Below are 16,372 nucleotides of genomic sequence, written 5' to 3' on the forward strand. Positions count from 1 at the left end.
GCAGTAACAATTTGTCTTGTGCAAACAGAACAAATTGGGCAGTCTTGAGTGAAAGTGAGGATTCAAGTGAACACTTCTAATGATCCCCATGTATGCACCCTTGTTCTGTGAACAGTCTTTACATTGATAATCAGTGGGATTAGTTTCCCCCACTTACATCTTGTAGCAAGGATAGGATAGGATCTGGAAGTAAGGATCTTATGTTTGCGACTGCAGAAGAAGGTCTTAGTGCAAGTTCCCTCTGATAGTGGCACTGTCAGTTTCAGCTGGCTTATCTTTGGACGGTTGACAAGCTGTTTGGGCCCTGCAGTCAGAAATACTTTGGGGTTTGTCGGGATGCCTACAAAACACAAGAAGCTGAAAATGTATTTAGACAAATCCGGGTTGAAGCCGGAGTCAACAAGCTGCCATTACTTCAGTGACATCTCACTTGTAAACCTGCGCAATAAGACTGCAATGTATGTAAATGATTTATTTATTTTTTTTGTTAATTGTTTTTGTCAAAGATCCAGGGGATATAACATCAAAAACTTAAACTTTTCAACCACATTTACCCCAGTTTTCAAAGACAGCCAGGTGTCTTTTCACCTGTGAACCACCAAACTATCTGGGCTGTGCTGTTATCACAGAGAGATCATGGATTGGAAGTTTGTTGCTTTATCATCATAAGCTAGCAAGTAATGCTTGCTATTGTTAAACAGCACTTTCTCAGACTGTACTGTTTTATGGAGATAAGACAAAAACATTGTTGTTTTTTCCCAAAGTCTGTGTGATCAAAACCAAATTCACATCATTGTTGAGACTTCGCTGTTTAAGTAATTATAGTAATCAAGTAGTCCGCTCACAGTGTTCATTTTGGGTCTTTTTTACATGACAACATATGGGAACATTTTTAAGAACTATGGTAAATCTTTTTTTTTTTTTTTACTTTACTCCCATGCTACTTTGCCTTGCGAGGTGAGGCTGGTGCTGCGTGCACTTTGAAATCATGATCGGAAAAAGAAAGTAATTTTCTCTCAATGAAAAACGTAGTCTCCTTGAAGCTTATGACAAACTGCCAAAAATGAGATGCACTCTAAGTACAGTAATTGAATTTTTACTGTAATTTGAAAATCTTTTGAAACAGCTGTCATTACTGTATATTCATGTAATGAATATACAAATGTCACTTAGATGGTAATCTGCATGAGAAATAAAGAAAAAGAAAAAACACAGTTCATCAATGATCATCCACTTAGAGTTATCAATTTGACCCGGACAGACGTGATCACTATAATCAGTTTCCACTGTATTGATGTTCCTCGATTTATCTGACATCTGCTTCTCAAGGAGACTGAAGCACATCTTCAGGATTCAAACCATTTCAGAAAATTCCATCTTAATTGATGCACATGACTTTTCTCACTCTTAGTTTCCCCCCTACCTTTTTCATGTTCTGCTTGCTAACTCTACTTAATCCCACTCCCTCTAAACTCGCTCTCTTCTCCCCCACCGTTGCTCTGTTGGCACTCTCCATCAAAAGTCCACTCACCTACAGAGTCATCTCCTTAGTGCACTTTATCCGCGGTGCTAACCGTGTGCCTCGAATAGCAAACAGTTAGATATCGTTAACATCACACAGACACGTCTGGCTCGCTAACCCTCTCTCTCTGGTGCCAGATAGCATTAGCGCTAACATGATGCTCATTGCCCTGGCGATTGATAATTGGATACTGGCAACCACTAGTAACACAGGGTAGTGTAATTAATGTGAATACCGGCGTCTGCATCAATCAGATTCACTTTGATGACGTTAACAGGATGACTTACTCACCACATCTTTAATATTTTATTCCTACGGCTGTTTGTGCCATGAGTCATGAGCTAAAAAGAGAAATGTACCATAGCTCTGATTTAACTCCTGTTTTCCCATGGGTGTATTAAAACCCTCCATCGCTGAAATCTAATTATTCCTATATGGTTAAGTATATTGCGCTTCTAATGTACTTAGTCAATGGAATTTACAATGAACATTGGGTGGCATTTCAGGAATATTAGCATGTATTTTGGATGCACTTACAGTATATGTACAGTACAGTATATGCTGGTTAAATGAAATTAGAGCAGAAATGTTGCCTCTGAACTATCCCCTGAGGGATTAAATAAAGGAGCGGTTTATCCTGATACATATATATCGGTAGTGTATGTGTGTGTGTGTGAGGAAGAGTGAGAAAAAGAGGAAGCAAGAGCGAGGCGTGTAATATCACAACACACAAATGGGCTGCAGCGAGTGATTGATCATGTGGACTCTGGCAGTCTAATGTAACCCCCCTGACCGACACTGACTGGCCTGTGACAGCCATGATAAATGAACATCCACCGGCCAATGTCTCACTAATGGTTTTCCCTGTACTCTGCGTGCCTACACAGACACACACACACACACGCACACACACACACACTCTTCAGTCATTTTTGCGCACACTTCTAACTTGTGTACATTAGTATCTACGTTCTAAGACTGATGCTCAAAGGACATGTGCATGTTAGTGTATTCATGCACACTTTTAGCACCAAGATAAGATGTAATTAAGCAAAATTAATGTAACAAGCTCATGTTTAACAGGGTTTAGGTAATATGTTAATATTAGGTAATTAGTGTTTTCTGTCCTTTCTGCCTTTCTCTGAGCTCCAGTCTTTATTTTACAATATCACAGTTCTTTAGTTTATTAGACCATGCCTGTGAGAATGTTTGTTATTTTTTCAATATAAAACATTCAACCTAGTGCAGAAACTATTAGTTGAATAATGAATTAGTCAATCTACAGAAAATGTATCAACAACATTTTCACAATTGATAGTCATTTAAGTCACGTGTGCTGCCTCTTAAATGTGAAGAATTCCTGCTTTTTATTTCTGTTTTATATAAATTGTAAACCGATCATTGGTCGCTCAAAGCAAGCAATGTTAATACATGACCTTACATGACATGTCTTTGGGCACTTGGGATGGGCATTTTTCACATTCTGTTGTAGTTTTGACATTTTATAGAGTAAACAATTGATTGATTAATCAGAAGAAAACAAAAATTAATCAGTAATGACAATTATCATTAGGTGCAGCCTTAGTTTAGTCATGTATTTAGTCTGTAGCAGAGACTACGGATAAAGTACTACTGCATAGTGTTGTGAAATGACCTCATGTTGTGTGAACCTGTTAGGGGGCCATGGCCCAGTGCAATGTCTATGTACTCTGTCACCTTCCCATTGAATAAATGCAGCTTAGAATATGTATCACGTGAGCCCAATATGAAAATACTAAAATAATAACGCTCTTAAAACTAGATTTTTACACAGCATCTCTTCTCAAGACATGGCCACAGAATTGCTAATAACAAATATAATAGGGGTGTGAATTCCCTAACAAAAGTGCAATTAATCAAATTACCAAAACCAATGGGCATGCAGTGAACCTGGGATCCCTCAGGGTCTGGTGCCCCCTGCGCAGTTGCCTGCTTTGCCCAGTTGGTAATCAATCCTTGTTCGGTAGATGGTCTGTCTTTATTTATGGTCTGATGCCATAAATGTACAGTGTTTGAGGCTGATACTTTTTCTTTTTATTTCCTGTATCTTTCACAGGTAGCTTTTATATGCTGTGAGCCAAGTAAATGTTTATTCTTGCAATAAAACATGGGTGTTACCATTCCTTCTTATTGGTTAAGTCATTATCTGATGCTCCTCAGTGTAAATAAAGATTGCGTTTGTTTACTTTTGAGCCTTACTAGACATTAAATATTACATGCTAAATGCACTGTGGAGCACATTAGAATGCAAATTGACAAAGACCCCAAAGCATGTCAGTGTGTGCATGTTTATCAGTCTTTATAAATACACAATAGAACACACCTATTGCCCCGGCCCTCAGAGGATCCCTCACGGCTCCTTCCATTTGTAGGGCTACAGAAATAAATAGGGTCTTAAACCATGGAAGCTGAAGGAGTACACCATGATGGATTGATCTGCTCCGTCTATCCTCAGAGTCAATCAATCATCTTAGCTTTGGTGCTGTTTTCAATGGGAATTTTCCACACTTGGCTGCTTTGCCTGCAGCCACAGAGAGCTGCCTCTGGGGTTGGATAACCAGAGTGCATCAGATATCTGACTACAGCCCTCCTCTCAGTTGTCACCATGACTATTTGTCATCGAATAGAGATAAGGCTGTTCAGTAAGCAAACTGAAAAACTCCTTTCCCACATAATAGAGTCAAAGTTTGAGGTACATCTGAAAATACACTGGATTTTCCTTCCTTTGTAACATTAGCAGAAGCAGGAAGTCTTTCTGATATGGTACACCGACATACATCTGAAACTGCATACAGTACGTACTAGGACATGGCTAACAACCTCGGTAGATGGTCTTCTAGAGTTATGTAGACTACATGTGTCTTGCTTCAGGCTAGCACTGCCCTCTCGCTGACAATATGAGGTGAACTGCCAGCAGGCAAACCACGGCAGATGAGCTTTCAAAGGGTGGGGATGTGTGGTAAATTTGAACTGAATCCTCAAAGCCGTGGCATGGCAACCTTGTCAGGAATACCAGCTTGGTATGGGCTACTGTACCAAAATGAGGGAAAGCTAATGAGAAGAAATCACTTTCTAGCAATGTAATGTGGCTTTATAAGCGATTTCCAAGGCGTAGAAAGCTTCAAACAGTGCTTCTCTGCCTCTGATGCTATTAATAGTACTGGATTTATGTCCAAAGCATATGGCACCCATCATTCAGTCAAGCCAAGTCATTGATCCCTATTCCACGTGCCCTTTGGTATCCTGCCTGACCTCATCAGCTAATCCATAAAGCTATGGGGATGAGGCGAAAGGTCAGTGGTAGTCAGAGTTTTGCTCTCATGGTATGAAGGGCAGCTACAAGTACTATACAGTATATACTGTATAGTAATAAGAGTGGATACTGATTAAGTATGAAAATCCTTTTGAGGGTTAAAGAGTGGAGTTGTTCATAGAATCTGACCTAAATAAATCCACTGACAGTAAAGGAGTTTATGTAAAGAGTAGTTTAGATCAAGCCGCGCTGCAGCAGTGCACCACCACCCCTAGTGCTAAATAATTAGTAAATTAATTGATTAGTTAACAGACAGAAAAGTATTCAACAGCAGTTCATTATTGTCATGTCTGTTTATTGGTTTCATAGCATGAAAACAACAGCAAGACACATCAAATTTCGCTGCCAATATAATCAAAGACAGAATAATTGACCAATCGTTTAAGGCATTTATTAAGCAAAAATGCCAAAGTTTTGCTTTTTCCAGCTCCTTAAAAGTAAGGGTTTGCTTTTTTTCAGCTGCATACTGTTTTTAATTGAATATCTTTTGGATTTGGACTGAAGGTTGACAAAACAAGCAAGCTGAAGATGTCACATTGGGCTCTGGGAACTTGAGGTGGCCATTTTCACAATTTTCTGACATTTTATAGACTAAACTGATTAGAAATGTTCGTTGCAGCCGTATTGTACATAGTGTTGTGCAACAAAAAAAAGCAGGCTCCTGCAAGCGAGTTTCATTTCCCATATTTATGTTTTGTCGCCCAAAGGTATGGTTACCATTTGCATATTTGGCAAGCTTAAACAATAATTCCTGATAAGAACTGAAGACTTTGATGTGCCAGGTTGCTGTGCGGTTGCATCAGATCAATCCAGCCATCTACTGTAAGCTACGTAGTTCTCAGGGATGAACGACTTTTCACCACTTCTCTCATTTAACCAGGTCACTTTTCACGCTATTGCAATTCTTCTAGTAATCTACAATATGAGCCCCCCGAGCAGTTGGAATCACAGTCTATTTAGTCACAGTTTCTCGTTATTAAACTTCCAAACCACATTTTGCCCTTCAACTCTTTTACAGTAATTCATTAAGGATAATGTTTATTTTTCTTATGTGCCGAGCTGTCTCTGTGAGGTTCGACTGTATTTGCATAATATTTGGTCATATGAGAATGAAAATAGGCCATGCAATTTCTCATAAGGCCACCAGGATGGAATAAACACCCCTCAGCATTTCTCATTTAGTTTGCGAAAAGAAATGAATAGCTTAAAATGAGATTCATAAAGACGCTCATACACACACACACACACACATACACACACAGATTTTACACACTGGGGTAACAAAGGGAACACATACGATGAGTGTAATCCAGGAGCAGCTGCTAAATGTTTGCTATAATCGAATGTATCAGTTCTTTTTTTCCCCTCTGGTGGTTGATTCCTAAATGACTTTACTTTCATGTTACAGTGCAGTGACTGATGCTTTGTAGCAGGCGCTTTTAATCTCGTAGAGAAGATGCTTTTCATCTGGACCACACAAAGCCGTTTCAGTATTATCATTCAACATCACTGCAGCAATTACAGGAGCTCAGCATGCGAGGGACTTTAATGTTTTAGTTTTTATCACAGGCGCTGTCAAGGTACTGTTGCTAATCAGAACATTAAAGGTTTGGGGTTAAATCTGAGTACTAATTTACTTTCCAAGAACGAGAGAATGTAACAGCACAGTAACTAATGAATTGTCAGCTATTCACAGTTCTCATTACTTTCTTTCCTTTTATGAATCTAAGTAAAAATGTCTTCTCAATTTGACATTTGATGTAAACTCAAATCTGGTTTCAGCATTATGGAAATGTTCTAAAAGGCAACACCATCTGGGTGGGTTCTTTCACTCCCTCAGGGATTAGTGGTTGAAATACTGTAGTTTAGCGTCACTGTGATGCACTGGTAAAACAAATACAGCAGAACACAGCATGCTGCTAGCTCTTCATCAGTTTGCAACTTTCACAAAACAGCTTAAAGTCACGTTAAGACCCAGCAGACGCTCGTACATGTGGAGAGGGAACAGTGTTGTGGAAAAAGTTTCCAGATTCCTGGTCAATCACCTGTTGCCTTGCCCGCCTGTTGCAGTTTGCTGCGGTGACAAAACACTGTTTCTTCTCAAAAGTTTAACTTCAACTTTTTTCACCTCGTCCTACAAAATAGTAACACTATATTTTAACCTCCATACATACATTTCACATGTGGTGAAATCATATACAGGCACGTGTGGTTTCTGGACATTTCACATGTAAAAACATGAATTTCCCCTGTGCTTTTTTTCTCCATAAATGCTTTATATGTAGTACAACATATCTGTAATCATATATAATGCACACCAATTACACACCTGAGCAAATGAAGCGCTATCATTTTTGATAGATACATTAATCAATTGTAAATTGTGTTTTTTACATGTAATATTAAATGGACATGTTTCATATGAGGAGTTATAGTTGTTGACGAGTTATTAGGTGTTTATAAACAACTTATAAAGGCTTAATATGGGGTGTTATGAATATAAATTGTTAAACATGAACCATTTCTCCTGAGCGACTCGTCTCTGTTTGAACAGACACTAACTCAATTCTCTCATGTATTTTGCAGGCGGCCTGAGAGGAGCCTCCATCATTGACTCACTGGACACACTATATATTATGGGATTGATGGAAGAATATAACGATGCTAAGGAGTGGGTGCAGACCAGTCTGGACCTAAACTCGGTAAGAAACTCATTCTTCTCGTTTAGTTGGACAATTTTTATTTTTTATCATTTACTTTTTATGCTGTAATTCACTTTAAAGTTCAACTCATGGGCAACCGCCACATTAACGTAATGAAGTTTTCAGCAGTGGCCCAGCGTGCTGGATTGATTTTAAGCAGTGCTATTGTGCTTCAACACCAACATTGTGTCCACTGAGTTTGACAGTTTTCCAAAGCTCGGGACATTCCAGCAGGAATCAAAAGCTTCCTGTGTGGCTGCCGGCCACGCCGTGTTACCGACTGATGGGATTCTCTGCCTCTCTGAAAGGTCTCTGTGGGGCAGAAAATGTGATAAATAAAAGAAAGAGAGGAGGGGAGGGGTCAAAGCGTTGTTTTTAGACAGAAGAAATTGAGAGGGAGAGAAGGCAAAAAAGAGGCCATGGCCGTTTCATTGAGCGAGTCTGTAATGACAGGAACAACTGAGGATTGCCAGTTCTGATATTATGTTGGGTTTGAGTGGAAGCTGAAAAGAGTGCCAACCACAGGTTTTGTGTTTTTATGTGGTTTGCTGCAGTTTGTAGGTTTTGTAAGTGAGAGGTCATTTCTGGGCCACTTCACCGTCACGTTTTCCACAAGTTGTAATAAAATGTGCCTTACGTAATGGAGTGTAATTACACAAAGCTTACAAATTTGACTATGTCATTATGACTGTCAACGTCGTACTATAGACGCGAGGCAATAATTACACCAATTCACTGCCTGTTATGACAGGGTGTCACATGTCTCAACTCTATATTTACTGACAAAATTGGCTTCAATTAGCATTTAAAAACACTTGTTTATTTCAGGTTTCTTGCTAAGAAAACAAATCCTGACTGTATTTGACATGTGTGGCATCGTGCACATGATGCCCACCTTTGAACAGCACGCCATTGCGTGGGAATAGATGTTATCAAGCCAACCGTTGTGCACACATGTTTATTCCACTGGGGAGCAGCCTATAATCAGGGCTAAAACATATTAACCGTGTTTATGATGTGCTTTTATTTCGTTGAGCTCAGCAACATCTTGTTTCTCAGTCATGGCACAAACACACACACACACACACACACACACACACACACACACACACACACAGACACTCCCACAGATACATATGCATAGTGAAAGGCACACATGAAGAGAGGCACGACACTCGTAAACACGCACACAGCTTCCCTGTCTCCCTGCGGCCGGTCTATCCCGGTGAATGCAGACGACTATTAACTTTGAGAGGAGCTGCTGGCTGCTGGCTGCTGCAACCCTCACAGCCTGAGTGGAGATGGCCAGTAATGGCAGTCGCTGACAAACAGCCAGGCTGTCACCAATCATCAAGACAACAAACACAGATTTACACTTCACACTGCACTTTGTCTCGGGTGTGATCTGCCACAATCCGTCAGCCTTACTCCCTCATGCCTTCATCGGTGGTCCCTGGGGGTCACATCCGCCAGGCTGCTACTCCATCTCCTCTGGGTCATTAGACATGACTTATTAGTGACAATTTAGGTTCATTCTCCATATTTTTTTATATTTTAAGGGCAAATAATTTACATATCGTGGTGGAGGGGCGGTTTTCTGTCTTGAAAGACTCTTTTAAAATAATGAGGACGTCTTTGGGCAGTGTGAGCTTCTGTCATCTTCTCTGAAAATAAATCAGCCAGTTTTACAGTAATTCAAGCAAACTTCATGCACATTTATCAATTAGATATAGCATTCCTTTTTTGCCAGCTTGGTAAATGGGAATCATGATTGATCTGTGTAAAATGGAGAGAGACGGAGAGAGATGTGAGGCTTTGTTAACACAGAAACACTCTGACACACACTAACCTGCACGTCTACTGTACACAGAGAAGTGGTGTTTTTAGATATCAAATAACTGCAACACCTCAGAGAGTCTGCAGTACAGTTGACAAACATTTATGTGTCACAGGATATCATCATTTTGGTACTGAAGTACCTCGTGCAGTTTGCACATCTACACGCCTGCCTCAGAAAAAACCCTCTTACAGACTGTCAGATGCAATGGAACGGTTCACCAAGCTTGCCAAGAGCCTGAGGAAATGTTCTGATGTCCTAATTTTACCAAAATACCACTTAAGGAAATGCATGAAGTATAAGATCAACTACAGGGGAAATGTAGTACTTGAAGTCAATAGAATTCCCAAAATAGGAAAAAGGTGAATTTTTCTAGGAGGATCAGTAATAACTTTATATTAGTATTGTAAAGTTGACATAGTTTGTAGAGCTCCTCCACCAGCCAAGCTTTGTTTTCAGTTTGTTGCAGCTCTTTTAATTCTTTCTGCATTTTCCCTTTCTAACATCTGCTTAGTTGAGCACAAGAAGTCCCATCTGTGACGGTCCCTTATTGTCAAATTAAGCGCACTTGTACTAACTGGGTAACCTTATTTTCATCTGAGGGATTTTGGTGTATTATTATGAATATTCTCACCAGATAGTGGATAAGTTGTCCAACAGGTCAAACTGCCAAAACACCCTGTTATATCTTAAAATTTGTAATTAATTTTCACAACTTATTTAGTGCACACAAGGGATATAAACAACACCTGGTCAACCACAAACCCCAGTGGTGATTTTATCTGAACGCTAATCTTTTAAATCTCAGCATGATTCTCACTTATATCCACTTGAGAGATCTCTGCTGCATGCAGTGTGCTTCAAAGAATCAGGGTCAGCTGAAAATGTGTTAGAAAAATAATAATTGGGCAAAGAAACTTTTCTTACGGTCTTGGAAAGCTAGGAAAGCCGTACTTGTGTATATTGGACTGTTATTTTGTAAATAGCAATGTGGTGTCTGGGCCACAGGTCTTAATGGAGCAGGAAGGTTATCCAACTTCTTGTCATAGAATATTGTATTGTTTTATATGATTATTGTATAGAAAGGCACCTACAGTAGCATAAGGAAAAATAAAGGGGGAAAGACACATGCACACATTGTTCTTAATTACTTTACAATGTCGCCAGACGCAGTAACACTAGAAAGCAGCTTGTTAGATTCATGTGTTCAGGTCTGTCTGTCATCTACAGCTCGACACATAGTGACAGCCGGTTTATAACTTGTTAGCAGTGAAACAACAGACAGACAGACAGACAAGGACAGCATTACAGCGGTACAGATATGACTGTATTTGCAGCAGGTGTCAGTCTGTCTCGGACATCAGCCTCTGTTCCGCGTGATCAGTTTTCACATAATTAGTTATTTCTGCGGGAATGAAACCAAATGCAATTGCAGAACTCTCCACTTTTGTTTAAACCCAAACTAATGGGTTTAGTCAGGCAGAAGCAACAGATTTTAAAACTCTGTGCCAAAGGAACAAATTACATTCTTTGAAATGCATCTTGGCCATATGACTTTAAGACAAACAACAAGCTCCTGATGCAGATCCTGCTGAGCTGCCCAACAGACAGACTGGCCCATTCTGCTGGTGGAGCCAATTATCAAGACAAAAGAAGCTCCACTATGTTTCCGCCAATGCTAGCTTTTGCCATATTTTTCCACAAGCTGTTGTTGCATAAAGCTTGAATAAGTAGTTGGCATTATCGCAGCCAGTTAGTATTATGGGGGTTCTTGAGTCTGACTAGGACTTAGTTCTCTAGTATTTCTGTGTAGGTGGCATAATGTGCTTTATATTGCTCTATTATAAGGATCTTCTCTCAACAGTTTTGTCAGTGCTGCATGAGTTTTAAGTTGTGGTCAAGCACTTGTCCTCTGGCAGGTCATCAGACCGTTTCTCATTTAAGAGAGAGTAAAGAACAGTGATTAATGAGGACTTTAAGATTGGATTGTATTCCCTCATGTCGCCTCCTAAATTTTATTACACCTCCAGACCTCCCTCCTCCTCCTCTTCCTCCTCCTCCTCTACTCTCTCAGTCACTGTTATTTCAACTCTCTCCATATCAGTCATTGCCTGGTTCAGCGCTTCTCTCCCATCATCAGGAAATGTACCAGATTAGCGTGTGATAACACGACACGATGGGAACAGATGAATCTGATCATTTTACTCAAAGCTTCTGTCTTTTAGGGCTTTCATCTACTTTCATCCTCTTGTAGTTTAAATGCACACATATCAGGGTGTAAAATAAAAATTAAGAAAACATGGTGTTGTGATTGGTTTATTGAGGGATATGGGTTCTGCAAAGAGGATGCGTCTAATAGGGTTGTTTTGCACAGATCCAACCTCAGTATTTGTTCTCTGCGTTCGTGTTATGGAGGTTTTAAAGTAACAAAACTCACATTACCTGCATTGTTACAGGTCATTGACCTTTGAGACTTAATCCAGCAGTCCAATCTAACTGGAAATAGCAACACATGGTTACAAATATTACCATTCAGACCATTATTTTTATTCCACAACACTACAGACTCCTATTATGGGCTGCCACTCTCAAGCCTGTGGTCATTCATTCATAGATGCAAGATGCAACTGGGGAGGTTTTGGTCCTGATGGACCGCAGCCTCCTGCCAGAGGGGAGGGGGTCGAACAGATGGTGTCCGGGGTGGGAGGGGTCGGCAGCGATCTTCCCTGCTCTCCTCAGGGTCCTGGAGGAGTACAGGTCCTGAAGAGATGGGAGGTTGCAGCCGATCACCCTCTCTGCAGAGCGGATGATACGCTGCAGTCTGCGTCTGTCCTTGGTGGAGGCAGCAGCGTACCAGACGGTGATGGAGGAGGTGAGGATGGACTCTATGATGGCAGTGTAGAAGTGAACCAGCATCGTTTGTGGCAGGTTAAACTTCTTCAGCTGCCTCAGGAAGTACATCCTCTGTTGGGCTTTCTTGATGAGGGAGCTGATGTTCAGCTCCCACCGGAGGTCCTGGCTGATGATGGAGCCCAGGAAACGGAAGGACTCCACAGTGTCCACTGGAGAGTCACACAGGGTGATGGGGGCGGGTGGAGCTGCGCTCTTCCTGAAGTCTACAACCATCTCCACTGTCTTTGAAGCGGGAGAAGAGTAGAGGAGAAAGAACACAGCCTTGAGGGGAGCCGGCGCTGATCGTCCGCGAGTCTGAGACGTGTTTCCCCATCTTCACGTGCTGCTTCCTGTCAGACAGGAAATCTGTGATCCACCTGCAGGTGGGGTCAGGCACGTTCAGCTGGGAGAGCTTGTCCTGAAGAAGAGCCGGGACGATCGTGTTGAAGGCAGAGCTGAAGTCCACAAACAGGATCCTGGCATAGGATCCTGCGGAGTCCAGGTGCTGGAGGATGAAGTGTAGAGCCAGGTTGACGGCGTCGTCTACAGACCTGTTGGCTCTGTAGGCGAACTGCAGGGGGTCCAGCAGAGGGTCTGTGAGGGATTTGAGGTGGGACAGGACCAGGCGTTCAAATGATTTCATGACCACAGAGGTCAGTGCGACGGGTCTGTAGTCATTTAATCCTGTGGGCCCTGGTTTTTTGGGGACGGGGATGATGGTGGAGGCCTTGAAGCAGGCTGGCACGTGGCATGTCTCCAGTGAGGTGTTGAAGATGTCCGTGAACACCGGAGACAGCTGATCGGCGCAGCGCTTCAGGCAGGATGGAGAGATGGAGTCTGGTCCAGCAGCTTTTCGCGGGTTTTGTCTCTTGAAGAGTCTGTTCACATCTCTTTCAAGGACAGACAGAGGTGTCGATGCTGGAGGAGTGGGGGGCACTGTGGGGGGCAGCTGTGGTGGTAAGAGGTGTGAGAGTTCAGCCCCGGGTGTGATGAGGGGGTTGGGGCTGTTGGGCTGGAGCTGGTGGGTGATGGTGTGGGGGATGGTGTCAGGACTGTCCCATTGTCTTTCAAAGCGACAGTAGAAGTCGTTGAGGCTGTTGGCGAGGCATCGGTCGTTAGCAGAGTTGGGGGCTCTTGGCTTGTAGTTGGTGATCTGCCTGAGCCCCCTCCACACTTTACTATTTTAAAATCTTTTGGCCCAAACGTTCAATTGTTTAATCAAGAGGCGATCACCTATAATGAAAATAATTGTTAGTTGCGGCCTTTACAGGTTTTATGGATGTTGTTTTTTTCTAATGTAACTTTTTGGAAGCTGTACTCTCATTGAAGAAGGTTATTTCATAAAAAATTTATAGTTTATGTGTAAAGTATTTTTAACTTAATGACGCAGAAGGTTTTAGGTGCACCATGGGACTCAAAGGCTTCTTGTTGCATTTTCAGCAGATGAAATCCAACCATGTATTTTATTTATTTGTTAGTCTGCCATGTGGTATTACCCTGCAGGCTGACTTTTGGCTGTCTCTGCTGTCAACAGAACATTAAGGGACATTAATAGTATTGCAGGTAACTGTGCTGATGTTGTAGTGCTGTCAAACTGAACCATCTTGTACAGAAATGTGCACATCTTTCTCAGTGAAATCTCATCTACTGTGATTTTACATTTGTGGCTGTTTATAGGTTAAAGGGCCCCCTCGTGTGTTTGTTGATGGTTCCCATAAAGCCTCTTCAGCGTAACTAGTAACGTGCACTGGCAATAACTCCTGATACACCACAGTGAAAATCTCCTGAGCCCAAACCTGGACCGCAAAGTGACGGGATAATTAGCACAATCAGGCCCAGAATTCTGCATCTCAGGTGAGACGTAAGTGAGTGTGAAGTCTCATGGGTGTCACTGGGAGAAACTTTGTTTTTCCTTTCATGGCTCATGCTGCATTTTTCTAGCCGTGAACAATTCGTGTGTGTGGATGTTGATATGTGTAAGTGTCACTAAATAGTGCAGAGTACATGAAAGAGAGACAGCAGAGTGGGAGTGGATGGACCTCACCATTGTTTCTGAAGCATACTGTCAGGGAGGTGAAGAGGGTGATGGTGACATGGAAGGTGTGTTTTCATGTTAGTGCATTAAAACTTTGCTCCTGCTGAGAGGCTTTTTTTTGTCAGCAGCATGGCGGTTGATTGGTTCACCACTCAGTCCAGACTGAAATATCTCAACAACTATTGGATGGATTGGCGTTAAATTTTGTACAGGTATTCATGATCCCCAGAGGATGTAACCTAATGGCTTTGGTGATCTTTTCCTTTACACAAGGTTCACATTTGAGTGAAATGTCTCAGCAACTATTGGATGGGCTGCCATGAAAGTATTATAAGTGAGAGTACTCAAAGCAGAAAAAATGTCCCCTGTGACTGATATACTATTACATATTTTTACTGTTGTAGTCAGTTGAGGTGGAGCTACTTTGTGTTGGACTGCAACTAATGATTATTTCCATTATGGATTAATCTGATGATTATTTTCTTGATTAACACATTGATTCTTTGGTTTGTGTCTAAAGGGGCACCTTCAAAATGCCAATGTTTTTGTCCAACCAATAATCCAAACCTACAAATTATTAAAATTAATTAAAATGATTAAAATAATTAAAATCAAAGGCAGCAAATCCTCACATTTTGGAAGCTGGAACCATTTTTGGCAATATTTGCATGAAAAACGATTAAAAGATTATCAAAATAGTTCATTTAAATTTTCTGTCAGTCAAATAATTGATTAATCGTTTCAGCTCTACTTGTGCATTGTCATATGTTTTGTGTGCAAAAATCTTGATTTGTAAAGTAACTAGTAACTAAAGTTATCAAATAAAAGTAGTGGAGAAGAAGTATAACGTGTCATGAGAAAAAAATACTTCATAGTTCACTTGTTTGTTTTGGGTTATTTTCTGCACTCATTTGCTGTTGTCGTCTCTTGCTGTGAGCTTGACAGTGTTGAAATGTGAAGAAATGTGCGGTAGGAATGAAGCCGAATATTGGAGTATTTTGTGGTGAGAGTTGTATATTGTCAGAAGCATATATATCCCTGCAACACACAAAAAAAAACAACTCTCAAATCTCCCTGTACAACTCTTCTGTTTGCTTGAGATGTCTATAAAACAGTACAAAATGTCTGCTTTAGCTTGAGGTCTCAATTCCATTACATTCAAATAAATTGCAGCGAGAGAAAGTGTTTAGATTGAAAATAGCTCAAGTGTATTTATATCAGTGTTGTTATAATCCAGATGTAATTGAGTTTTTGGTAGAATGAGCGCAGATACATTGCTTATTGTTGTTGCTGTTAATCTGTTGCACTTCAAAAGGATGCTCGGCCCAGAGGCCAGAAAGAGTTCAGATAGACAGTTTGCTTGCAGACTTCCACGCAAGATACACTCCTTTCACAGAGGAGTGAATGTTTGGTGTGGGAGTAGACTTGAGTAGACTTGCTTCATCAAAATCGTCTCAGAGATTGCCGACAGCAGCTCACCAACTACTGAACAATATAGTGTGTGTACAGGTCCATGACACACACGCGTAACACAGCTGGAGATGGAGAGAGATGTCTTGGTAACTTTAGCATAATTGCCAAAGAAGAAACTTGTTGACTGAGTTCAACTTTGCAAACGCCTCAGGCAAATATAAAGTGCATGTGTCGGTTGTTTTCCTAAAATATTTTGAGCAAAACATATTCAGAATTACTTTCACTTTTTTCCCCCAAAATTGTTGAGTCATATAGTCAGTGTTTGGCCGTTCTCATCCATATTTGGTATCACTAGCTTTTAAATGAGCCTGTTTTTAATCAGCTGTTAATGAGTTGTTTTCTAAATGTACGCTCACGTTTGAGGACAAGATAAAGTGTCATCAGTTCATAACAAGAGGACCTGGAGCAAGGTTGTTGTTTACCTCTGCAGAGCTGTTTTTTGACCCCCAATGGCCTCCTGTCTGAGCTAAATGAGACCCAACTTGCTCCCAGTCATGCAGGCGTCGGAGGAAAAACAGTGTCATTTACGGTGCCGGGAGATGCTTCAGTGGAGACGCAG

At 41.1% G+C, this 16,372-nt stretch overlaps 1 protein-coding gene across 1 annotated transcript in view; it reads left to right on the top strand.

The window, feature by feature from the left end:
- LOC139289890 (mannosyl-oligosaccharide 1,2-alpha-mannosidase IA) overlaps positions 1–16,372 on the top strand; it is a 178,958-nt gene that overhangs the window by 92,843 nt on the left and 69,743 nt on the right. The window contains exon 3 of the mRNA XM_070911550.1: positions 7,461–7,576. Coding sequence (XP_070767651.1) covers positions 7,461–7,576 — 116 coding nt within the window. The remainder of the gene's footprint in view (positions 1–7,460; positions 7,577–16,372) is intronic.

This window comes from Enoplosus armatus, chromosome 9 (genome assembly GCF_043641665.1).
Source record: "Enoplosus armatus isolate fEnoArm2 chromosome 9, fEnoArm2.hap1, whole genome shotgun sequence".
NCBI lineage: Eukaryota > Metazoa > Chordata > Actinopteri > Centrarchiformes > Enoplosidae > Enoplosus > Enoplosus armatus.